Source organism: Aptenodytes patagonicus, chromosome 4 (assembly GCF_965638725.1).
Source record: "Aptenodytes patagonicus chromosome 4, bAptPat1.pri.cur, whole genome shotgun sequence".
NCBI lineage: Eukaryota > Metazoa > Chordata > Aves > Sphenisciformes > Spheniscidae > Aptenodytes > Aptenodytes patagonicus.
In genome coordinates, this window is record NC_134952.1 from 79,729,122 (window position 1) to 79,756,087 (window position 26,966).

A 26,966-nucleotide genomic window follows, 5' to 3' on the forward strand; every position below is an offset into this window, starting at 1 on the left:
AATACTCCATAAGAGCCCATCCTCAGTTGCTTTGATCGTATGGCTGTCCCCTGCTCTGACTGAATGGAAGCCATCTCTGATCTGGAACCTATTAGTAGGATAAAAAAGGACAGTATTAAAACTAATATGCTTGTTTGGGGGGATACCTCTCCTCATTAAGATTTGCATGGCTTTTTGTAATAGACCTAGCTTGTTTCTGGACCGTTCGCAAAAGAGGCGGGTGATCTGTGTACCCTTGCACGTGGGTATGCCTAGTTAGATTTTTCTTTTGTAGTGAAGATAAGATGTGCAGATGAATACTTGTATTTTGATCAAAATACTAGGAGAACTGTCAAGGAGACGCTAAGAAGGAATTCTGTACAAATCACTGTGCTCTTCAGAACTATCACTCAAGTGGTGAGTGTTCTAAAACAGGGCATTTTTTTTAAATAAACAACATGAATTTTGCGCTCGTGAAAGGTGCCAGATTGACAGCCCTAGAGACTGAACCCTTCTATTTATCCACAGAACAGGTACAGCACAGACAGCAGCACTGCGAGCTTCCCCACAGTGTCTCGTCAATATGTCTCAACCCTGTTCTGGAGGAACCACCTATTGAGGTGAGAAGGTAGTTCAGTCTCTTCATGACCTGTCAATCCTTGGCCTGACTGCTGAGACTGCCAAGCAGGGTGTCAACTAATGCTAACTGTGATGTAAACCTGTAGAAGCTGGACTTGAAACATTCAGCAGATTTTATGTAACGTGTGATACATTCCACACATTTGATGGTGCTCCAGTTGCCTTTTTGCTTTAAGTGACATAGGCTGAGGTCAAGGGATTGACTTTGAATCTGAAGCCTCTGTATACCATTGCAAGTACTCTAATGTTTTGGTACTGTTGTGTACGTAAGAGGACATTTGTGTTAAAATCAGTCTAGGCAAGGCCCTCAGTCTACATCTAAATAATTATGCTGACTCCCCACAGTCCCTTTTTTCTCCATAGTTTAAGGGATAGCTATAAATGTCATACGGTATGAATAGCGGAAATAGGTTATATAAATATGTATTATGCTAATGTTTACCCTTAGTCTACAAAATTAACTAATTTACCGAATTTTGTGCATATTATAAAACACTTACTGTCCATCCCCTTTTCCTCTTGGCACTGCAGCTTCTACTTAAGGTCCTTGTGAGCTAATACAATGTTTAGACACCAATGCTTTAAAAACTTGCTTTCCTTTGCAAAAATAGTAGGAAATTGGGTAGATAATAAATTGTATAGATTAATTTGCTGTCTACGGTGGGACAGCATTTAATAACACTAGGAAACAGGGAAAGTGCTTTGAAATTTACAAAAGTAGAATGAAGCTGGATGTTTCCTAAGTTCCAGAAAAGAAACCTGCTTCAGCAGCTCTGCAGTTTGAGAGATTCATCCAAGCTTAGCCTTTTATTTTATTTATGGCTTTGAGGCTGTTTCTGAGCTACAATGAATTTTTCTACAGCAAACAAAATCTCGGTACTGGTGCTTCTATGGGTTTTTTTTGTTTGTTTTGTTTTCTTTTCTTTTAATACAAGAAGCTGAAACAAGGATATGTAAGACTAGTCTCATGATTTGAGAAATTTTCTTTGCCAAATTTTAGATACTATCTTGAGATAATCAGATCAGTTTTACCTTCAAACTTAACTGAGAAAAAGAGGTTTGTGTATATGTGTTTAATTTTAAAGCATTTATTCATATTGGTAAGTACTTAAGGCCAGTGTTAGTACCGATGAAGCAATGCAACTGAGCTTATAGGTTTTTTTCCTGGTTATTCTATATTTTTATTTCTGTTTACATGCACACCTCATGTAACACTTCTGAAGACTGGGAAGGTACATTTATTAGGTAGCTGCTATGCTGACTTTCAGGATTCTGGATAATGGCAGAGTGATTGTTTTAATTCTTCATCCCCTGATGTTTCAAATTGCTATGATATCCCCTCCTGAATCCAGTCTAGAAAATTAGCTATAATTACTGTAATGACAGCTAATTGATTTCCCTGAGCCTTTCCTCTGACACGTTGTCTTTCATCTGCAGACCCATTCTGAAGAGAGACCATTCCAGTGTGAGGAATGCAAAGCCTTGTTCCGAACCCCATTCTCTCTACAAAGACATCTGTTAATCCATAACAGTAAGTGCTAAGTCAGAGAGGAAAAAGAACTTCCTCAGTTCTCGCATTTGACTGAGAAAAACAGACATATGGCACCTTGCTCCAATATGCAACTTGCTATGTTAAATTAGTATTAAGATTCAACTCTAATCCCAGGGAGTTAGAAAATTCAGAGCCAAATTCAAACCTTGTCTTTAAATGAACTTAAATGCAAATCCAAATATGCTGTAGAAAATCTAGCAATGATTTGAGGTCTAATGACAAGAGATTTCTTTCTGTGTTAAGTGTGATAGTGTTACCTCCATTTTAAGGAAGGAGAAATGGAAGCAAAGATAACTTCGTGGCTCACTCAGCTTTTGTAGGTAATCCAGTTTAGAGCTTGAAACTGAGATTCTCTCTCCAGTGCCAGTCCAGGCTAATGTTTCCTGCCTCTGGCATAGAACTAGCAACCCAGAGGAATGTTGTGGCCATTTTCCCTCATGAGTAACTTGTTCTTGGCATTCTGTACTGTTTTTTAACTGGCTGTTTAAAGATTTATTTTTTGGTGGAATTTTCTCCGTCTTTAATATTTACAGAGCCCTAGACTACAATTCAACCATGTGAATGTCAGCAATTTAGATTTTAGAAAATATTAATGGCCTAAAATCCTTGTAGCTTAGAAGATGGTGCTTTGATTTGGGTAATATTTACATTGGTTTAATTAAAAAAAAACCACAAATCTTTCTTTTTTTTAATCCAGTATAACAGTGTTTCTGTTAGATGATGAATTAGACCGGTGTGTTTAGTTTGTTCTTTTACAATTATCTTTCAAAGCTTCTGCAATTTCACAAAGCATTGAATTTTGTAAAATCTTTTTCCAATGTTAAATGTTAAAAATGATGGGGGGGGAAGTTAAAAACCCGTGTATTCTAATGAACCAAGTATTTGCAGGATATCTGAAAGCAGTAATTCACAGTATGCAGAATTGTAGGCCTTGGTAAAGGTCTCTCTAAAAACATATACTTTGACTTTTTTTTTTCAAGAGGATGGGAGCTCAGGAAATTTGAGGTCTCTGAGTTAGGCTTGTGATTTGTGGCAGGTTTAGCTGTTCCTGAACCGCCACTATTTAAGCAAATATTCAATATATCAGCCTGTGAACTGCAGTGGCACAGACATTGTCTAGTCAGTCTTCCTTGGTGCAAAAGGAGACATGTCTTGCTGAGGGACAGAGTAGGTGTTTGAAGGTGGTAACTTCTGCCATCTTAGCTAGAACTGTCTCCAAAATGAGTCAAAGCCTTAAACCAGTAATATTTGGTATTTTTATTAATCACAGGGAAGATTTTTAAACCTTTTTTTTTTTCTTACTTTGGAGAAAAAAACCCAACAACTGACCAACCTAACAAGGAGGCCTTAATACAGCAGAATATAAGCAAAGCTTTTGTAGTCATACTGCATCTCTCTTGTCTGTAGTCCTATAAAAGAAGTGTTGACAGACCAATAGCAAAGTGAAAAGTGAAAGTCGTTACTAGGATGAACTGAAGAATAAACAGTTTTCAGTTCAAGGCTGTGATCAAAACAAGGGGCTCTGCTGTTGTCTGAGAAAAGCTTCCGTTCCCAGTGAAGAAATGTAGAACTCTTCCCCTCATGACCTAACTCTGAGCCTGACAGTTTGTGTTGCCATCATAATGAGTTTCTCATATTTGAAATAACTCAGAATTACAGGCGTTGTCCTGCTACAGCTGGATGATAGTCCCTCTCATAGCACTGAAATATACCTGTTCTATAAAGAAAGGAGAGAAACAAACCAGAATCTCTAGATGTATTTAGCTGGCTTTACTGTTCTGTGCTGTAGGAAAGAAAAAATTGTTTGTGAAGCTTGAAACTTCTAGGAAAACATTAAAGTTCAGCTTACATCATCTATTTTTTTAAATTCAGTATCCCCTTGTTGTTTTAGAAGCAGGCACTCTGCAGAATGATGTAGAATGACTTAAATTTTATTTCACAAACTTAATTTACTGGAAAAAAATATATTTCATAGACTCACTTTTCAGGTGTTCCTGTCTTGAAATTGGAAAAGGTGTCACGGATATAACTTTCAAAATTAAAGATCAAATATGTCTAACTAACAAATTATTAAAAAAAAATAAAAATCCAAACTTCTTTTTCTCCTAGGTTCTAGCTGTGTAACTTGTCTTCTGAGAGTCAGACAAGCTTTTTCTCTTAGGCATGCTGCTGATAATACTTTTAGTAACTGTGTTCTCATTATGTCATTGGCAATGCTGGGGCTAAACCCTTTATTCTCAGCTGTAGTGTTTAGGAAGGATGTATGATACATGATAAGTGTATGGTAGCTCATACTTGGCTAATACTAGCTCATGAGGCCACGAGAGACCTGGCTAACACAAATGAGTAACCCTGAGCATTTTCGCTCGGATCATTCAGTTGTCTAGGATTGTGGAGACATGCATGAACAGGATTGCATTTGCTGAGAAGGACATCATCCTTTTTATATATTTGCTTTCCAGGGTAAAAATCTACAAGCAGAATGTTTGTTAGTAAGAGAAATACTAATTAGCTCCTTCTACAGGGGTCAGCAGAAGTGGGCACTGAAGATTGTTCATTTCAAGTAAAGCACAAGTAACCCTGATTTTCACGATCTTATTTTGTCTTAAGGAGAGTGCATCAGTGGAGTAGATAAAGCCAGTCCCAGGAAAGACACTCACATTATGTCGTGTATTTCCGGGGGAAAGCACCGTAGGATATATTATGTCAGTGCTCTCTTTCCATCTTTGGAGGCATTTATGGATATTGATACCGTAATTTCATGTCAAGTACTCTGAAAAAGTTTCCTTCCTTCAGTGGTTTCAAGAGCTGAAGTCAATATTTTTTCTTGTTTACTTCCATTCTCTAGGGTGCCTAGGCCTGAAGAGAATCTATGTATATCTCTTGCTATTTTATTTTGTAACAAACCTCTTGATCTAGCACAGTGCAAACCTGTTGACCGAAAACACATAATGGAAATTCTTTCTTTATTTCTCATACATTAATATTAGAAATTTATTTCGTAACTTTAATATTAGTCTTATCTGCCAAAGGCAATGGAAAAAGTTTAGTTTTTGGCAGTGATAGTTCTTAAGCAACAGACACATTCTTACATTTACCATATGAAATCTATTTGCTCTTTATCACAACAATGAGGTGTCATGAAATAGGTTGCATGGGTCTGTTTTTTCCTGCAGTCTTCTACAAGAGGATTTCCAGAGCTGCTCAGGGAGTTTTAGTACTCGCATCTTGTTGCAAGTGATTTAGACTTTTGCTTTATGTCGTTGAGGAACCTTCCGAAACTCCTTCCGTAGTTGTGTATTAATGGTATTTTTTTCATTAAATTTTCATGTATCTTTGTCTATGGCTTTAAAAAAAAAAAGACAAGACATAAAGACTGTTCAGTGAGCCATCTGTGAGTGGAGACAGTGTTCTGATGGCTCTTCTATGATGAGATCTAAGATTTCTGCTAAATAAGGAAGCTGAGGAGAAACACTGATTATTTGCCTTCATCCAGGATAACATTTGAAAAAATACCCAGTTCTAGGCTTGCCATTACTTTGCATGTTGAAAAATTTTGCTAAACTGAAGCCAGGACTTGGCTAAGTACATATTTGGCATTGCAACTATATGTAGTTGAAGAGTATTATAATGTGTACACACAGAGGAGATACGGTTGAACAGTACATTAGTTCTGAAATTCCCTGACACTGGAGGTTATATTTGAACCTATTGGTTGATCTTTTATTACCTTATTATTTTTTGTTGTTGTTTGAAAGTCATTTATCTTCTCAAATCATAATGGAAGTGCAGTACTGAAAATGATAGGAATGATTGCAAACAAAACTTTAGGATAAAAAGGACAAATCTTCCTGAAACTCAACAAATGTTGAATCGTGTCTTAAACCATAATGATATAATGTAAATTTATGGAAATCATACAAATATTTCTTACTTCAGAAGACATGGCAATTTGTTCAAATTATGTCTAGTATTGCTTCATTTTTTTCAATTTATTTCCAGACTCAGAGCTGAGTTATTAAGAGATGGAAAGAAACAAATGACTACCCAAAAAAAAAAAAAAAAAAAAAAAAATCCATGAAGCCTAGAAATTCTTATAAGAAGTAACTTTTAAAAGAAATTACTTGAATATTTTTCCTTTGTTGAAGCAGTAGAAAATTGCATGCTCCTTTAGTAAAAATAGTAATGACTTCACTTTGTTAGCTGGGTAGTCTCGTGTTCCCAAGATGAGGACTGAAGTGATTCACTGAACAGTTAGAAGCAGTATCAGTGTTAAACCTCCACATAACAGCATATTAAATTGCATCCCTGTTGACCCTGAATTTTTTTCTGAATAGCTACACTGGAAGTATTTTAGCATAAAGCAACTTACACTCTAATACCTTTTAGCATATTCTTGTGTCATCCAAGACAAAACCATTTTTGTTTCCAAACCAACAGAGAATGAGAGGTTTGGGGGGGGCAGTTATGGTTGATTTATGGGGGAGAGAAACAGGTTATCTAGGCTTTGGAATGTTTGTGGGTACTTGAGGCACCACTGTATTGATAAGCTTCGCTTATACGTATCACATGTATAATATATAATAAAAGTTTTTTGGTGGCTCAACATGTAGCATCAAATGGGCTTTAATACACAGCGTACTGAAATCAATTTCCATTCATATTGGCCTTTGCACTGGGACCAAGGCTGGAATGATTTTATCCTTTAATGAGCTATAGCAAGGAAATAAGTGTACCTCTACATATGCATCATTGCTACTGGAAAAAGTAGCTTGTGCTTATACAAGTCTGTATCTTATCCATATGGATCAGGAGGCTGCAGATCAGACCTCTGTCCTGAAAAATAAGAAGTGGAAGATAGTCCTTAGGTTATGGTGATCTTTCTTCATGATGTAACTGCTTGGAAAGTTTTCTGGGATATGGGCACCTGACTTCCAGTTTAGACTGTGGATTTCTGAATGAATGCCACGTTGCAGATGTTTAACTTGTAATTTTAATCAAGAAGTTAACAAATAGAAGAAATATTCTCTTCTGCATTCACAGTAATGATAAAGAGAAGGTTCATTGTAATGATTTCTCTGAAGAATCACGTCTTTTTTTTTTTTTTCTCTCTCAAAAGATGTATGCAGGTTTTCAGAATACAATGTCTCTTCCCCTCTCTTAGGTAATTCATTGAATTTTAAAACTATTAGCAATATTAACCTGGCCTCTGCCATAACCTTCAACCACATCACCACAGTTTGAATAGTAATACTGCTATAACACTTAAAAGTTACTTCCTCTTTGTCATACGAGTTTGCCTCTATTGATGTGAACGAGGTAGGTTACTCAAAGCAAGTATTTCTTGTTTTGAGAATTCTTGTAAATTCAGGAAGATGTCTCTTACCATTTAAGTTTCAAAAGATGAAGCCTATTTAATCTTTTTGCTTGTTACCATAAAGAGGGTCTGTTACTGGAGGTGCTGGTAAAGCCTGTGCCCCGTTTCACTGGAAGTCATTTCCACTGGTTGCCGTTTCACCTTTGGCTATAGAGTTTAAGCTCACATTTCTGGCGACGTTGCAGTGATGACTACTTCCTACTTTCTTAATTTCCCAATGATATTTTTACCTGATGTGGTAATTTATTTTCTTTCTGTTCTCAGGACCCAGCTTTTCATTTGTCTTTGTTGCTTTTATTCATTTTTCTGAACCAATAAGCATTAGTGTATTTCCACAAAAATCTGCTATCTTGAAACCTTGTTTTTCTCTTCATAAGGTGAGAGGACCTTCAAGTGTGATCACTGTGATGCTACTTTCAAAAGAAAGGACACATTAAATGTTCATATTCAAGTTGTACATGATGGACATAAGAAATACAAGTGTGATCTCTGTGACAAAGCTTTTGTGACACCCTCAGTCCTGAAGAGTCATAAGAAAGTGAGTAGAATCAGTTCTATCATATTCATTCCTTAAGGTTGTGACTAAACATAAAATTCCCAGATGCTTCTGCATTTCTGGCTTTTCGGTAGAAAGCTGTGATGGTGCTTAACATTCTAAAATGCTTATTGCGATAGTGGGGTTATTGGTGGCATGCAGAATCTGCAGCGGGTGCATATGTATAAATCCAGCGTAGGTACTCCAGCATCAGGTGTGTAGCAGGATGGGACTTGCTGCACTGCTCTTACCATACTCCTTTCCACCGATCTCTGCAATGGAATTGGGGTAAACTTTAGAAGAAAGCTTTCTCACTAGTTTGACCTGAGGTAAGATTTATGTTACAGGGAAGAAATGTGAAGAAAATAATTGAACCAAGAACGAATCAGCTGAGGAAAATCAGCTAAGGTGTAGCAACCAAATGCAGACTGTGAGAGTTTGTTGAAAAACATCATGCATATATTATTTGGCATATAGTATACACTTCATATATGCATGTAAAATTGTAATAACAAAACTGAGTGTAACTGAGTTACTTGGTACAACATTTTCAGCACATGATTATGGTAAGTATTGTGCATTACAACACAAATCTGTAGTTAAAATTGAGGGAAAAATGTAAGGGAGTCTTTCAATGTCTATCCAACCCTACTGTGTCTTACAGGTGCGGGAATTAGCACACGTCTTTGGAGCCTAAATCAAGTTATTGGCAGATAGCAGACTATTGAATTCTCTAATGGACAGCACTGCCTCCTTAATATGTGTTTGATTTCTAACATGTTTACAGATTGAAAAAAGTAATGGAACCAACTAGGAACAAAGTCTCTTCCGTTTCTTTTGTGGTCTTTTAAAGGTCTTGATCTTCCATTAAATGTATGTTAATGCATTTGCTGTCTGTCTTTGTCTTCAGTCTGTTTTAAATGCTGCTTGTCTCATATTTAATATGCATTAAGTTACTTAGTAATTATAGTTGCTGGAAAGTAAAGTTTCTTGTGATTGAGTGACATAACTGTATAACCAAGATGTATTTCTCCCAGATACACTTAGTGGAAGATTTTCGCCTGTACTTTAGAAGAACTAGAATGACATGGGGTTGCCTTGTTTGTAGATTTCAGTACATGTACTATAAGATGATTGAGATTCAAATAACCTGGTTCATAAGTTGTTGTTCAGCCTGTGAAATCAGCTGAATTTTGCTGTAATAGCGAGAGAAATTTATGTTGTAGGATACTCTTCCTCTCTTCTCTAATAACTTCTAGAATAAGGAATATTAAAGGACATTTGTTTTTCAAGCCCGAATATATTGGTCTAAGGAACTCAAAAATAAAGGGTAGACAAAATAAACTTGCAATTTGTTTCTGATTATGTTCTGGGGGAGCAAGACCTTAGGAAGGCATAGTATCTTTCATTAGACAAACTGATTGGTTTGGAAAAAACAGACTGCTTTTCAGACACACAATCCTTTTCATCCTTATCTACTTGTTTTAATCACTTCAGTAACAGACCTAGCCTATAATACTGATACATTGATTTGAGATGAACTTTTTGTGAAGGATCTTGCCAAGATGGATCGTAAGATCCAAAAATCAAAAATATTACCTGGAATCATTGATGACCTCTGCATAAATTTTTAAACTTCTGTTCCTCAGATTGCTTTCTAAAAAATTCAGTATGACTTACTATTTCACGTTAAAAATGGCCATATACATATCTGTATTTGTATTTTAATGGAAAGCAGCTACTGTTTATCATTGATTCCTATTCTTTCTTTGACATTCCTTCTTAATTGTAATTGCTATTGCTTTGTGCTGCTGTCAGACTAGGACTAGCTGTAGTTTGTGAGCCTTGTAGTTGTAATGAATTGCTCCCGGAAATCGTTTTGGTTTTTTTTTTTTTTTTTTTGGTTGTTTGGAATGAATTAATAGCTGTCTGTCTGGTGTCCCCCAGTGTTGCTGTTAGAGGTATAAGTGATTTCTAAAGAACTCTATCCTAATCAAGAAGGATTTAACGTTCATATCCCTAATGTCAGGGAATGAAAACTATGCAAGTCCGTCCAGTATTGAAATGATATCTCATTTACTCTTCCTTCAGCTGCAGCATAATATGTACTATGTGAGATAAGGTTTTTATGATGTAATGAAGAGTTTTATATCACTTCAATGTCTTTCATAAAAATAAGAATTAATTTCCCTATCTGAAGAGAGCCATGTGCAAAGCTTGAAAGCCAAATTGTCAGCTGTACATATAATTTAATGTGTTATCTTTCCTATCCCATTTAAATTAAGTTAACACTTATAAATGAAGTAATCCAAAATTTTCCACTAAAAAAGCAGTCGCAGTTGTAAGGAAAAGTTATTCAATAGGCTGATAAATCTTCAGTTCAGAATTGGGCGTTGAAAGTACAGTGTGAAAAATGATGAGAACTCTTGTATGTAACTTACTTCAAGGTGGTCTTGCTGTTGACCACACAGGTTGGATGGGAGAGTTTGTGGTTTGTTTTTTTTTTTCCATTTTGGAATAATAATTCTTACATCAGCAACACACTCTAGCCTTAAAAGCTTGATTTCAAAAGACAAGCTCAGTGTATGATTTAGTGTTAGTGTCAATTACGATATACTTCTCGTGATCAATTCTCTAAATGCAATCTGATTCTAGTATTTATTACAAACTAGATAGGATCCAGTATGCAATTTGTGTTAACTGAAATCACTGAGAACTTACACCTTGAAGGGTTGTCGTCTGTCATACTTCAGATGAACTGATGGCTGAGTTCCATTCACATGAGGCAGTCAGAAATTGTATGCACAAATCTCCATAGAGACCTTTTAAAGCTCCAGTTCAAGTTTGCAACAGGAAAAGTTATACTAGGTTAGGTAAACTACTTTCACTACATTTCATAATGCAATAAATTCCTGTGGAATTATAAGCTTTTAAAAATAGACCCATTTATGAAGATTAATTTTATTAGGTAACCAAATTACTGTTCGCTGGTTTAGAAACCACTCTCGCAGATATCAAACTGAAAAATAGGTGTCTTATTCTTGCAATCATGAAAACACAAAGGTGTGAATTGGGCATTTTTAATAGTAACTATTTAGGAAATAGTAAACTTAGGAACTGAAAAGCCAGTTTATTTTGCCATTAATAATGAGCTTTGTTTAGAATTTTTAGAAGAAAATTGAAAAGCCAGTTTATTTTGCCATTAATAATGAGCTTTGTTTAGAATTTTTAGAAGAAAATTGAAAGAACACCTACAGTTAATTCCTTAGAATCTTTGCCTGGTGTGATGGTATAAAATAGATAATGGAGCAATAGTGGTCAATGTCAATACAGTTAAAATATTCCGTATTTCACTTCTTCTAAAGCTGTGCTGAAGCCTTCGTTCTTGTCTTTCCCCACCCCATGTAGACTCACACAGGAGAAAAAGAGAAGATTTGCCCGTATTGTGGACAGAAGTTTGCAAGCAACGGAACACTGAGAGTTCATATTCGAAGCCACACAGGTACAGTGTTTATTGTAATGAACAGAAGACTTTCTAAATATATAACAAGGTATCTGTAAGTATGTCCACAATTTGTCTATCTACAAACAGAAATGCTGGCAAGACCCAGAATCACAATACAGCTGTTCTGTCCATTCCTCCTCTTTATTCTTGTTCTTTCTTCTACAGCTTCACCTTATCAACTCCTTTCAAAGTCCTTCCTGCACAATCTCACCTGTTCTGTCTTTCTCCTCGGTCCCGTAAGCTGTGGGTTTCTCTTCTTTTTTTGACTTCCTGAAGATGCAGAGAAGAGGAAGAAAAAAACCCCCCAACACTCATGGAGCATGTGGTATGAGGATTTAGAGAACGCTTGGGGACTGTGCCTTTTGGAAGGACCAACCACTTACCCACCTGCGCGGTACTTTAATGAATCGGGTAGACAGGAGTAAAAGGAGCAATTCAATAGTATTGTTAGTCACTCAGCACATCAGTCCAGGCTTCTAGGAATATGACTGCTTCGATTTCTAATCTGTGTTAACTCTTTCATGAAGTTATTTTGCTGTTTTAATTATGGACATTTCTTTACCTTCACCTTGCCGTGCCACAAGGAACTACATCACCCTTTAATTTTCTGATAGTTTGGCATACTAGGCTTTCATGAAAACTATGACTATTATAGATTTTTTTTTTTTCCCAATGCTTAAGAAATATCAAAATGTTACTCTAATTCTTCATGAAAATCTCTGGATTCATATTCCAATGTTTTTTGCAGGCAAGTCTGCTTTATTCTTTTACTAGTGTGGTGCTTTTGGGTTTTTGTATTTCACAGGCCTTTTCCTTAAACTTTAGGTATGTTTTCTGTGTACTATTGATGTTATTCATCAGTTTGCACAGAGTAGAAAGGCCCTAGTTTTTCAAGTTGATAGTGCAGATAGCTCTTGGGAAAATGCTTTATAGCTGTCTGAGTGAAAATGCTTTTCACACATGTGCTGCTACCAGATACATTTAATGTTTCAGCTCTCTCAAGCAGGCTTTCCTAAATTTAGGAGTTAGGCTAAGGTGAATTTCGTGAAACCACACACCAGAGACCTCTAACCTTGACTATAGAGCCTTGCAAAATTTGTAGCCACTATTATATGAGAAACGGTAAACTGTGACATTTTGAACTTACTTGAAGTAGAAAGGCACTGAAGATTTCCAGTACATTTGTAAATTAAATATAGTGGGAGAAACTACCTTGACAGGAGATGATACAGGTTGGAATTGTGGAAATATGCAGGGTGAAAACAACTTATGAAAGTTGCAGAACTTTCCCTCCCCTGCAGAAGGAGGGAAAGTTTCAAGGCCTCTTTCTTCACCTAAAAAGCTAGAAGCACTCATTTTAAAGAGAGTTACTAATTCAGGAAAAATGCCTTGGTAAATTCATTTATAATGACCTGTGATAAACTCTGATCCTTTCCTCTTCCAGTCTAGCTGCTATTGTGATGTCAATCATATTTTTGGTGGAGAATTTTGTGATTCACATCCTTCACTGTGAGAATCAACTGAAATACATTTTCATGGTTGTTTTTGAGTCATTCTGTTATGATTCCTGACCATTTCTTGATTATCCTGATGAAATGGAGGGGTGGGGGTGGGGGGGTGGAGTTGCTGCTAAGTTGTGACTTGTGGTTTAAAAAAAAAAAATCTGTAAGTTATAAGGCAAAATGCCTTATGTGAGGTTTAGTGAGAAAATGCCATAGTTAGATTCACGTTGTACTTCTGGAGAGGTGGTTTTGAGTTGTGCTGTACCTGAAGACTTCAGCCAAGTAGTTCACAATCATAATATGTGCAGACTAATCACAAGAGGAAATTGTTGTCCAATGTTCAGTGGGCCTGAGGAAGCATAGCTTTCTGAGGAATAGCTTGCATCATTTCCTAAGCAAGTAAGGGTAGTTGCTGAAGGGAATCTGTGTCATCTGCAAACAGTACAAAAAAAGTTGAGTATTCATTTAATGGCTTTTAGTATTAAAGTTCACTGTATCGTGAAAATCCTTGACAACTTTTCAGGGATTTTCTGAGCTGTAAGAAATTTTCAGTTCATCAAACAGTGGAGCCACAAACATATTTTATTCAGCGATGGATGTTTGGTTTCTAAATGTTGCAGTGTTGAATACTTCATGCTCTTGGTATCTATTAAATTCTGTGGTTTTGAATTAATCAATTCAAAACTGTGCCCGCTTTTTTTTTTTTTTTGGTCAGACTTCAAAGTATCACTTTTCATTCTGAGCTAGAAGTGAAACAACCAGCCACTGTCCGTTTTCTCAAGAGATGACTCATCTTTGTGGATAAGCCTTCAGCTGGGGCTAAGCTTTTGGTGCAACTAAATAGTGTAAATATTGCGAAGACCTTCATGTCTTAGTGACTACAGCTGATTAGGTTTGAGGTCCTGGTGCAGACATTTGTGTTATCCCATCTTCTGTGCACATGGTCAGCTAGACTTTGTTTTATTAGCTACTTTGTATAAGAGGCTTTGTTCTGTATTTACAACATAAAGCCAGGCAGAGTTCTTTCTTAAAGAGAGTTGTGTATCAATTTTTATCCTTTTTTTATTTATAAAGCTGTTCTTTATAAAAGTCAAGGTTCTTGGGTACCCTCCTGGGTTCTGCTTTGGAATTGTATTTTTGATATGCTTAACAATCCATATACAAAAAGAGAAGCTTAATGGGATTTTGGCTTTTATTTAATACGCAGCATGTGTTCTCAAATATTGTTACTCACAGAGGTATGCATGCTTCCTTGATAAGAAATTTTCTTCCCTCTTTTATCTTAGAGTAAGACTCTGTAAATGAGCCCTAACAGTACTTGGCCTTTTGCAGAAACTGAGCTGGTTTGGGGTGAGTGAACATGTCTGCATGTGCACGTATAGAGGGAAGGGGTTGATGTTTGTATCTGAACCTAGCATATTGCTCTGTAATTCATCATCTGGGTTTCCAGCCTTGGCATGACAGAGACAGCGCTCTGTAGGTCAGCTGAAACACGATAGCACATTCTCCCTCTGCTGTATCCTGTTGGTTTATGACTTCTTAAGGTCAGAGGGAGCTGGGGTTAATTCAGCAAAAGAATCCTCTGACTGTGATATAAATTCCTTGGCTTGTTCATAAATTGTAAAAGAAATTCTATGGTCTGCTCCTCAGGCTTGAGAACTGGGGGCCAGGAGGTTAATTACTTCCCTGAAGTTTCAAGCAACTTTCAGTGTTAACAGTTACTGGCTGCAGTTTGTGCAGCGCCTTATACATAGGTATTTAAATATGTTAATTGCTGTCTTATGTGTGTGTATGTATGTATTTGTGTGTGCCTATGTAATATATATACACACACACACGTATTTTATCTGTCTGATATTTATACTGTTGCTTTCCTAATTACTTGTCTCCATACGTGTCTTCCAGAAGATGCTTACACATGCAAACATAGGTTAAAACATAACCTTATTTTGCTTTTTCCATCGCATTTAGTCAAAGTCCTGATAAAAAGCCAGTAAGATATCTATGACTTTACATCTGTCCTAAATGTTTTCTGAAAAGATTAATGTTTCGATTCTATACCATTTAAAAGCCGTGACTTAATGTGGCATTTTTACATGTTACATTCTCCGGTATGTGGAAAAAGTGGCTTTATTTTGTAAGCATGAATTAAGAAGGTTCTTTGTAAATTTGCTTCCATATACGTGACTAAAAGATAATACCAAGAGATTACATTAAAACAGCAAAAAGCATTCATACTGTGGACTTCTATATCCTTCGTGTCAACGCAATTAAGCTTACCTTTTCAATTTCCATTTCCATAATTAAAGACTGTTTTATAAGCTCGTGAAAACATTTCATCATACTTGTCCCCTATAACTTTAGGTGCCGATTGCCTTCTTGAGATGTCTCTCATCCTCTGCATTGAGAGCCTGATGTTATGGTCCTAACTTTGCCACTGTAGTCACATTTCTACGATTTGATTAACTAGGCATTTGAGCATATTTAAAGTCATATTTAAGGTCCGACTATATAAACATCTAGGTCCAAATTTTGCACTTTCATGTAAAAATTCCTAAGTAACCAAGCAAAATATTAATTGTGGAGTTATAATAAAAATCTTTGGTTATTAACAGTAGTTCAATCATCTACGAACATAAAAGACTTCAAAGTAGTTGAAGGAAGTAATGAGTTGAACTACAGTATAACTCTTGTTTATTACTGTGTAAAATATGTCTCCAAAGTTTTTATAGCTAAACAGGCAACTGTTTGTTCATGTACATAAGAAATAATGTACAGCCAGGATCCTCATTCTAGCAAATCTTCTGGCAAATTTACCTTATAAGTAATTTATATTTTCTTACATTAAAAAAAAGATAAAAGGGTAGCTTGAAGGAACTTCCTCTCATATCACAATGAAGTATGTGAAAAAATGTATCTGTATCTAGTCAGTGAACAGCTTGCAGATGTCTACAGATAGGTTGTTTCTATTCAATAACTTATAAATGATCTCTCTTTTATCTACTGAATTTAAAAAGGAGCTTGCAGAAGGCCTCAAAGGTAAGGATTCTGCATTTCTAAACCTTTCAGTTTATACATCATTGTCCTATTTATCTCCAGACAACAGTTAAATCTTTAAAAGTACCTGTAAAGTTTCATGCAGCTGTCAGCTTCTTGTTGTCTGCTTCCATGAATGAAGAAACGTTCTTATAAGGGATAGATTATTTGAATGCTAGTGACATCTTTAGATCAAATGAATTACTGATTGATTAATGCATCTACTTTAAAAGATTTGGTTGACCATTGGGTTCACTGAAGTCATAGATGTTAATGCTCCATTCATAGGGAAACCAAATTGCTTAATTCTACTGATAGATGCAAAGAATGAAACTGTTTTATTCTTTAAAGTAAGTGTGTCGGGGTTTTTTTGGTGACTAAAATCTTAATACCACTGTCGAACTGATGAGAGTCTGTAAGTAATAATGGTAGTTATTTCATGCTTTACTGTACAGATTCAGATAGCCTTATTTTGTAGGGCCCTTTACTAGTCTTCATATTCATTTAGTTACAAATAGCTAAAACCTCAATTGTATTGTGAGAATTTTTATCGACCAGATAGGACAAACATTTTGACTATTGGTCTTAACTACAGGTAATCTGAATTCTCTGAATAAACCCAAAACTTTGCAGAAAACAAACCTTCTCAGCTGTGAAAATACCGCTTCTGTGCTTCAAAGAATAAGACATGGCTAAGTACTTAAAGAAAGAGTATTAATAGAAAAAAAACGGTTAAAGCAATCTGGTTTTCCCTTATTTTGAAAAGAATAGCATTCGAGTTTTTTTTTTCTTATTAAATATGTGTCCATTTTTAGTGAATGGGAAATGCATTTGGTTGACTTACATAAAAGCAATTCTGGTTCTCCCTTGTGCCTGGAAAATACACAAGTATTGGAGCTTGGTTAGAAAGCATTCACAAATACACGGGCTTAGTGTTGTTAATCATTGGTGAAGAAAAAAAAAAGCAGAAATATTTTATCTTTTGTCTTCAGGGTCTGCCAAGTTTGAATGTTGGTTAAAATGAAGGATGTGTAAGAAATTACTCTAATTGACCCATACCTGAGTACTGTTTTTCTATTTCTCCCAGGCAACAGGACTGTTCTCCTCAGAGCAGTCAAAGAGCTATCCCTTTCTTTATCTGGCTGACTGAGAGTGTAGAATTACATGTATATTTGGTGTTTCTGGGTCTTGTCTCAGCTGATGTCCACAAGTATTTTACCTTTGAAATCATGAAGTTGTCTGGTTCTTGGCATGAGAAAGCTATTCCTGTGTGGGTACTTCTTTACCTTCTAAAGTGCTAAATTTTGAGTGTTTAATGGTTGAAAATCAGGCAGGCCAGAATTTTGTATAGGCCAGATCACTGTTTTTATTGTCTAGTCCAGATTAAGACTAGTCCAGGCGTCGTAAAGAGAGCAGCTAGCTGCTGCAGTTGGCCAAGCTTCTTGATTACTCTCCCGTTTTTTTCCCTTCCTAGAATCCCTGGTCAAAATTATAAAAATGCTTAAGAGACCTAGGGTATTAAATGCTTTTGAAAATGCTACTCGGTATCTAGAAAACTGCCACCTCTACACAAGAGGAAATTTATTATTTTGAAGAAATGTTTGTCTTCTCAAGGGCTATTTGACGTGCTGTACAACACCAAGGTGGTGAAATTTAGTGAATGTTTTCTTAAAGTGTGAATATTTAATCTTCATTCAATAATTGGTTTTCTGGCATTTTCCAATTTAAGTTCTGTTGAAATAATTTGGTTCCTTGAGTTCCTATTTAACTTAACTTTTAATTCCCAATGAAGTTCCTTTCACGTGGGAGAAATTCAGTTCTGTGTATCTTAGGTTTCTTTGTCTGTGTGTACGTATTTGTATGATACATTAACTGAATTCTGTACCATTAAGGACACAAACTTCCTTTTTCATTTGATGGGAACACCGTATACAGAGCAACAGCAGCTGAGGATAAATGTGTAAAGCTGTCAAGTGCTCTATATGAACAGATAATGTTCTAAAGCATATGTCACAGATTATAATTTTGTTATATCCGTTAACCTTTTGCCCATCCTTACTTGCTGTTGAATGCTGTCATCACCCCAGATTATCTCTGACTAAAAAAGCCCTCTTGCAATTCCCATTCTGGGCTGCCCTGTTGATCACCTGGTATGGAGTGTTGCATGTGTGATCCAGATGGCCCCCTTGCCTCCCGATTCCTCCCCAGGTGAACTGCCTTCTTTCCACCACAGTTGGGCGATGGTGGAGTCTGCCTTCTTCCCCTCTCCCCTACTCAGTCTTAAGTTAGACCTTTAAAAAGGATTATACTTTACCATAATTGTTCTGAAAATTGACATTTTGAAATAATACACTCAGATACATGTATATATATTTAAGAAAAAAATCTTCTAATCCTTATAATATATGGTTCAATATCTGAAAAGGAGCTATATTTAGAAGATGGTAAATGGTCTATGGAAGATTCTGAGGGACCACATTGCCATAATTTGTTGTTAATTTTTTAAAGCAAACTGAAGAAAACAATTCTTTTTAAGTTACATACACTACACATGATCAGATGTTCAGCGCAACCTGTCATAAGTCTTTCTGATGTTAGTGAGTGTTGATCTAGACCAGTGGTGCTGAATACCCCAACTGACCAAGCATAGACATATTAAAAAGTATAAAAAAAACCCTTGATAATTTCGCTGTATAATTCAAATTCTCCATTCCTTAATACAGCGGTTTAGTTCCCATTAAAACAGAAAGCCAGGGAATTTGTACATGAAGGCTAACATACACACCTGAGAATTGCATACAAGTGACCAAGCAAGCCGCATGGGAATGGGGATGGTAAATATGACTAAATTTAACAGAATTAAATAGAAGTAATGCCCATATATGGTTTGAAAGAGCTCTATGAGGCTGCTTCCAAAACTGAATGTAATAGTTCATCAAATGCATACTTTTGCATGCTGTTGACCATCTTCTCTGTGCCTCTGTTTCTCTTTTTTGCTTTTCTGGTCTCTTCAGCCACTTCTGTTACAGTCTCTTCAGATCAGGACTATTTCTTTGTTGCATGTTTCATTTGTCTCATTTGATGGGAATATATTTGTCACCTGCAAAGTACATGTTTGTTTGATCTTACTTGAGGTCATTGTTTCAAAGTAATCACTAACATTGGTGTTTATATCAGGTCTCTGCCTGATTTTGTAAATAGCTTTTTTTGTGGCTAAATTGACTACAGGGAATACAAAATAGAGTATGAAAATAGCAACACATACGACTAATTTGAATTATTATGTCTCAAAGTCTTGATTAAATGTCTAGCTGTAGCCACTGAAATCTTGAAGAACTAATGTGCATTTAGTTTTGTTTCTTAATTGTTTTGCTCCCAGGGGTATCTGAGTTTGGGAAATCTGGGTGCTAAACTCACTGTAAATACTGCCTTACGGCACCTTTGACTGCAGATGTCTCATAGGAAACTGTCCATCCTGAGTTGCAGTGAAATGGACGAATCTGGTGTTTAACTTTTTATGCTACATTAAGGTCCAGTAGGTACTGTGATCTCAAGCTAGAGATGTACACGGTTGAGGAAAAAAGATATCAATTCTATCATGACATGTTTTCAGATCAAAATCCCATATGGTTTTCAATCATGGAATTGTTTTTTGTAATCCTTGTATTAGGGTTAAATTTATTTTTATTATGTTAAAAGCTTTGTTTTTATTCATACAAAACCTGAAAGTAGAATGTCTAGACTTTGAATTATATTAAATCCACTGCAATTTATCCAAGGATTATTTATTTGGGGTTATTTGTACAGAAGTGCCATTAATGTGTTGAGCAGTTTGTTCTTGAACAGCAGGGACATGACAGTCAGCTGTAACTCGAGGGTAAACATAGCATTTATTACGTCTGTCTTAGTTGAATGTTTTGCTATTTTAATGATAGAAATTGCTCTTAGTTATTGCTGCATTCACAACATTACTTCTGGGCATGTTGACTGGACAAGCTGTCAAATTAAGATGTATTTAATATGCCTACTGGATTTTGATACTGTACTATAGCAGAAAGCCTGGTGAAATGTTTTAGTGAAAAGTGCAGATTGTAGTCTGAGTTGTGGTTTAATGGTGGAGTTGCAAATAATAACACAGAAGGTCAGGCCTTTTTTCAGATATTTTCCAAATGTGAAGTGTTAGGATTAAGGCTTGGTAGTGTATTTGGAAGGTAAAAGATTTTTTTCCCTCACATTATCCATATTTTTTTATATAAATTAAATAAAAAACCTCCCAAACCAACCACCCTCACTTTGTGAAATAATACCTTTGAAAACCTACTCTACTACTGACTGCAGTGAACAGGCATTATAGTAAAAAAAATGGTGCACTGATTTACTTCAGTATAATACCCCTGGTAAGGATTTATCATTGCCTCCAAACATAAAGATATTTCTATATTTTACATATATTTATATATAAAAATAGATTTATATAAAAATGCAGAGTGCAAATGGCATAATTGTTAATCAGCATCAACACCTTTACCTACGGTGCACCCCCTCTTAGTATAATGTTATCACACATTGACACCACATCTCATAAGTATGCTTCTAGCAGTAAATCCAAGAAGAAATTTAGTTTGTCATAGGCGAAATAGCTTGCTTTCATTTTGATGCTTAGTAACTCCTTTTTGTGAGGACGACAAATAGATAGAGATACATGACTTGCAACACCATTTCATTTGCTTGTCTTAGTCATTCTTGCTTTTAATCTCCTCGTAACAGATCCATTCCTTTTCTGATCAGAGAAGTTTTACATCTGGAAATCTCCAAGTATTTATTGTGCATTAGTTGATCTGAAGCTTGTTTAATATTCCAATGCTTGTAATTGATTTTTGGTGGTCTTTGCTTGATTGCAGACAAATGTGAAAGCACTGATGGATAATGTCACCTTCCCAGGAGCTTTTATCACATCGCACTTGCTATCCAGTTTTTCTTAGTGACAATTCTAAACTTTGCCGAAGCACAAAAACCCTCTCATTTGTGGACACTTGCAATAGTTCTGTATGAAACATTGCACTTCAGCAAACCTTCATGTGTGGGAGGAATATATTTAGCATTCATTATTTCAAATCTGTTTTTTCTCTGTTGTCATCTTATGCCATTTGCATCTCACAGTATTAGAGAAAGGATCCACTGCTCCTATTTATCTTACAGGACTTAAAGCGGGATAGACAGTGTAAGACTTCCCTTGGGGAACAGCTGCTTTCCCAGTCCTCTCACTGATGAATCTGTTACTGGGATCATTTTTACGAGCAACTGACTGGTAACTCAAATAATGTTTGCCTAGTCTAGTTCTGAAGCAAGGAGGGAAGTTAATTTTTACCAGAGATAGAGAAGTTAATAAGTAGGATTGTAATAATGTTGCCAAAATCTGCTGTCCGTAAATTCAGACATCTAATCTGAATTAGTTGCCTAGGCTCCTGATACAGTAAATAGACAAAAAGATGCATTGACCCAGGGCAGTTCATTCAGTTCTCAGACAGGCAACAAAGTTAGGCCCCTTCCAGAGAGCAATTCATCCTAACTTTTTTATCCTTAATTTCACTGGGATTCAGAACAACATAATATTTTCACATGGCTGATGTCAAATGAGGGGAATCTTACTCTTGTTCATAGATCAAATAATTTTAAAATACAAGTTATTTTTTATTAAAAACAATTATAAATATCCATATATTTCTTACACAGTGGCACAAACTCGTCTTTAGACTGGTTACAGAGAGACTAAGAAATTTACTGTAAGAAACTTGGCTGTTGCAAGCACAGATTTGCTTTAAGTGGCCCACAGTTAATTTTGTAAAATCCTAAAACTCTTTGAGGTAGAAGATGAGTGACACATTTAAAAGATGTGTATGCACAGGGAGACAGTTGCTTATGTAAGCACAAGGGCACTTGTATATATTTTGGGCATACAGGCTACAAAGATTAGGTGAAAGAAAATAACATAAAAAATAAGAGCAGCAGTAAAATTACTTGGAGTTATCTTTTAAGCTGTTTTACTGACAATTAGTAATGACACAAGTGCATGAGAAGTTGTTTATATAATTTAGAAAAATAGGATGTCACCAAGCATCAGTGTCGAGTCAGAGCTCGCAGTCCGTGTTACATAGTAAACTTGATTTTTTGGAACAGTGGAGATTTTTGAAAATCTACAGTACATAACAGCTGCTTGAAGCCAGTCTTTTTCAGGTGTAGCATGTTGATATGAAGTCATACTGTTGCCCTCTACTGGCATCTGCTGAAAGCTCTTAAGGCCTTACTCATCAAGTACCGTGGTCTCCATGGTTAATCTCTGAAGGACACTGTTAATCCATTTCAGACAAACTCAAAACCATCCTTTGAAAGCAAAACTCTTTCTCTTTAAAGAGACTCGGGGATGGGGGGAGAGAGGGAGGAGGGCTACAACTCCTACCTGTCAATGCTCATCTGCTTACAAACTGCTGAAAGCTTTAACTTCTACATTCAGAAGCCGTAAAACATAAAAACGTCGGCTGAATTAATTAAATATTTGAGTACTGACAACTGTTGGAGTGTTTGAATTTCGGAGGCATGGATTAAAGACATCAAGGGTCATGAGAGAGAGTATCATATTTCAAACTGTTCAGTGCAAACACAGCTATAACACAGTGATTGTTGTCATCATCCTAAAAAAAAAAAAAGCCAAATTCACACAATTGTGCTTTCTGAGAGATGGCAGAATACAAGAGAGAAAAATTCTTGTATTTCACAAGTACTTTGCTACACAGTTTTTTGCTGCTGTTATTACAGAGTTACCTAAACAGAAATAAAAGACAGAAAAGAACAGAATAGTCTTACCTACTAAAGAGGTGGGTTTTTTTAATCCCCTCACTTAAATAATCATCTAATGTCAGCTGCCCTCAAATCTTTACACAACCTATGACTATATGGAGATTTTATGTACCACAGTGACTATCAGTTGATCAGCTGTACTGTATTCACAATCAGTCCTTCTGAAGAGCTGTTTCTGTAAGCTGTCTCCATTATATACTTTTTGTGATCCTTTGACATCTTGTTCCCGAGAAAGAAAACATCCAGTATCTTCCCTCTGAGCAACCATGGAGGAACACATGCGGAGAAAAGATGAGAAGAGGGATGAGGCTTCCCTTCTCCAAGTCAAGATGAATATCCCTGTTATTAGGGACTGTGGAGCTTTGAATACTTCTCTCTGTTACTTGCCACTCTCTTACACTCTGATCTTTGGCATATCAGTGAAATAGGTCTGATTTTTTCTTTTTTTGAACTGTAAAATGTAGTTAATCTTTCTTACCTATTTTCCAGGATTGACTATGAGTGCTAATGAGTGACATTTGGACTATGTTAAATCTCTCTATACATGCGAAGATTCTTTCACAAGCGGAAAGCTGTGCATTGACTTAGAATAGGCTTTGCTTAACTTGTATTTTCAAATAAAAGTTTGTTACACCTTCAGCATTATGATTGTGTAGAAACAATTCCATTTTGTGAATAGAAAAATAGTTATCATATCTTAATTTGTTGAACTGTGGCTTTGTATTAGAAACAACCTGGTATTTGCTCTTAAAGCCTTGTGTACAGAGAGAGGAGGCAATCAACTCAGATTCCAGTGCGTTGCCTAAAGAGTTAAAAATTAAAATGCCCTTGGGAAATTACAAAGCTTTATCACTTCTTCCAAATAATGGAGCTAGCTTAGAAACTCTTCACTCTGATTCTGAATAGCTCAGTATCCACATTACACTAATGTGAGTTTGGGAAGATCGATGCTAAATGATACTAGTTTAATGGAGCATTAAACTAAATACCTTTAAGATATGGGATGCTGCAAGGGACATGCCAAGATCCTTCTGCTTCCATTTCAATCATAAATTGCGACACAAAAATTGCAGAAACTTTTGATTAACTAGCTTCTAACGGTTACTTCAGATACAGCATTAAAAAAGAGTAGGTTTTATATTTCATTGGGATTCTGACACCCAGAGGGCTCTAAAAATGACCAGATGTGAAATAGAAGAAATATTTGGGAGCAGTTAATACCTAAACATAAAAGTGACCATGTGTAAGTCACTGTAGAATGTGGTTTGGGCAAGGGCAGTAGGTGTTTTCTCCCCCTGCCCACCCCCCGGCTTCCTCCCCCCCCCCCCCCCCCCCCCCAAGGCTCTCTGTGTGATACATTGCTGGAACAAAACCAAGCAGCAGAGAGTAGTATTTTGATGTAGTCCTGCATCCTGCTCAGGTGGACCTTTATTTGTAATTTTCCTAATGCTTAGATATCTTCTTTTTTTGAACTGAGTGTAAAGAAAAGGCCAGAAAAAAGAAGTATTTCTGTTTGACAAATAACCATGCTGCAAGGCCTTCATATGCTGAGGCCATATTTATGGATTCTAATGCTTTTCTTGTTTTCAGGTGAGCGTCCTTACCAGTGTCCTTACTGTGACAAAGCTTTCAGCAAGAATGATGGATTGAAGATGCATATTCGCACTCACACTAGGGTAAGTCCCACACAACGGTAAGCGTAGCTTAGTTTTTATGGATACTTGAGGATTGTCTTAAGAACTGCGTGTGGCAAAAAGTAAATAATTACTGTTTGTGTAGAGATTAGGCTATACCAACCAAGATATTTTATACTTGTCAAAGTAGGAGGCAAAGATTTGTCATTAACTGTTAAATTCTAATTATGACTCCCTTACTGACCTTCTATTTTTTCTGTGTTCAATTTCTTATATGTTGATATAATAGCAGTACTAATGTCTTCCTTTAACCTGTGGTTATTTATAGCTATAAATTAACGTTTGTGATTGTTTACTGAGTAAACAATTCTGTAAAGGCTTCACTGTTCTTGAAACTTCAATATCCAGTGCTTTGATTCTTACTGTCTCCTTAAAATCCAGTCACTGAGTTTTTGTAGAGACTGTACTTTACTAACTGATGACAAATATTAATCTGCAAAAAGACTTTATTTAACTGAAAGCAAAATAAAAGGCAAGTTGCAGATGTCTCCAAGATTATTTTTGAACCTTGAGTCTCAGTTAGCACAAAGGTTCCCTGTTTTAGGGAGAAGTCTTGTCACGTATGTATATTTATTAGAGGACAAAGGTGAGATCTTGGCCCCACTCAGCCAGCAAAGAGATGGAGAGCTGTCTTCAAACAGCCAGATGTGAATTCCCTTAGTAAAGGGAGATCTCCAGGTGAAGTTAAACTGGTCTAGCATTCCATATACTACCTGCCTCTGGCCTCCCCATCCACCATCAGAAAGCAAACAAAAAGTTAGAAGTAAACTGTAGCTTTTCTAGTAATCCCTTGGGATCTGTTACTGCTTACAGAAGTCAAGGCAGCCTTGAGGCCAAACCAAGAAAGTTCTATTAGGAAATAGGGAGGGTGATAGTTAAGTTAGTAGTCTCCATATGTAAATCTGCGCACAGGCTAACTTTCTAAATGAGTAAAGATAAGATCAAAACTGTTTGTTCAATTTTCTGCCATTCTACCTAGGTCTTGAGGGTATTAACTGGAGGTCCTAGATAAAGTTTTAGCTCGTGTGCCCCAAACTTTACTTTAGAAGTTACTAGTAGTTTGTGCAATGCTTCCTGGTGGTTCACTGGGAGCAGTCTAGTCCCATGTTGTTAGTTGTTTCTCCTTCTTTACAGCTGTTAAATCACTTCAAGAAGTGCTATAAAATCTTTTCTGTTGTTACTGTCCCATATTACTGTTTTTGCACCAGGAGAAATTTCATTACCATATATGTTCTACATGGCTGTGAGTGGGAAGAATGGTAAACAAGACCAGCTCTGAAATAGTGCCAATTCTAATTTTTTCTTGATTTGTCATACAGTTTGAGTAAAAACAACAAACCCCTCAGCCTCCGTAGAAAAAAAATAGAGAAAAAAAGAATGAGAATAGGCCTTTAGAGCCTGTAATGATCTCTCTCTGTTGACTATAGTGATTTATACCAAGTGATGATTTCTTCCAAAATGCATGCTCGTGAGTGAGGTAAGAGAACTTTACAAACGTTATTTTCATTGCTTAAAAGCTGTAAATTAACTGATAGCAGTTATTTACAGCAGGATTGCGTAGCCTACAGTCTTAGAAAATGCAGTACTTCAGTGGAGGAAAGCTGTGCATTTTTTCTTGATAATTGTGTATTTTTTTGATAGTTGTATACATCAGTCCTGATTACCCGCACAGTGCAGGTAATAAAGCACTCGGATATATTATGTTAACAATTAAAAAAAAAAAAGTCATTTTGAAGTAGAGATTTTTAACTGCACTGAATGGAAAACTTACAGTTGCTCTTTAGCTGAGTGTACTTTCTTGGGGTGTTTCTTGCTCTTAGCTATGCTCTGAAACATAATTATGCACCTTAGTAGAGAATTTGCTATTTTATTGTTGTTTGGCTGCCTGCTACTACCTCTTCTACGTAACTTGTTGCTTACGTATATTCCTATACGTCATCATATTTTGCCTCTCTTACATGTAAGCAAAAAAAAACCCCAAAAAAACAACGTTGAAATTTGCAGGCTGGCTCCAAAATGCTTCTATAAAATTGGACTGAAAGACAAACTGAGGACTTCACATTAATGTTGAAACAGGAGGAAAAAGAAAGTAATTCGAACACTGCTTATGAATGACAGAAGAACAATTCAACCAGTGTTTGCTATTTAGCTAATAGGAAAGGGAAGAGTTAGGAAAATAGATTTTACAGAGTGGAGATTTCTTTTTAATATATGTGGACGTCATAATTAGACAGACTTTGTATTGCACTAAGAACGCAATAAAATTTGATTTAAAATGTCTCAGAAAATGTA

At 36.2% G+C, this 26,966-nt stretch overlaps 1 protein-coding gene across 1 annotated transcript in view; it reads left to right on the forward strand.

Annotated features, from left to right (window-relative positions):
• The window catches only part of PRDM5 (PR/SET domain 5), an 89,845-nt gene that overhangs the window by 45,044 nt on the left and 17,835 nt on the right, over positions 1–26,966 (forward strand). Inside the window, exons 11-14 of the mRNA XM_076337677.1 lie at positions 2,056–2,149; positions 7,925–8,085; positions 11,491–11,584; positions 24,571–24,656. Of these exons, the coding sequence (XP_076193792.1) occupies positions 2,056–2,149; positions 7,925–8,085; positions 11,491–11,584; positions 24,571–24,656 (435 nt within the window). The remainder of the gene's footprint in view (positions 1–2,055; positions 2,150–7,924; positions 8,086–11,490; positions 11,585–24,570; positions 24,657–26,966) is intronic.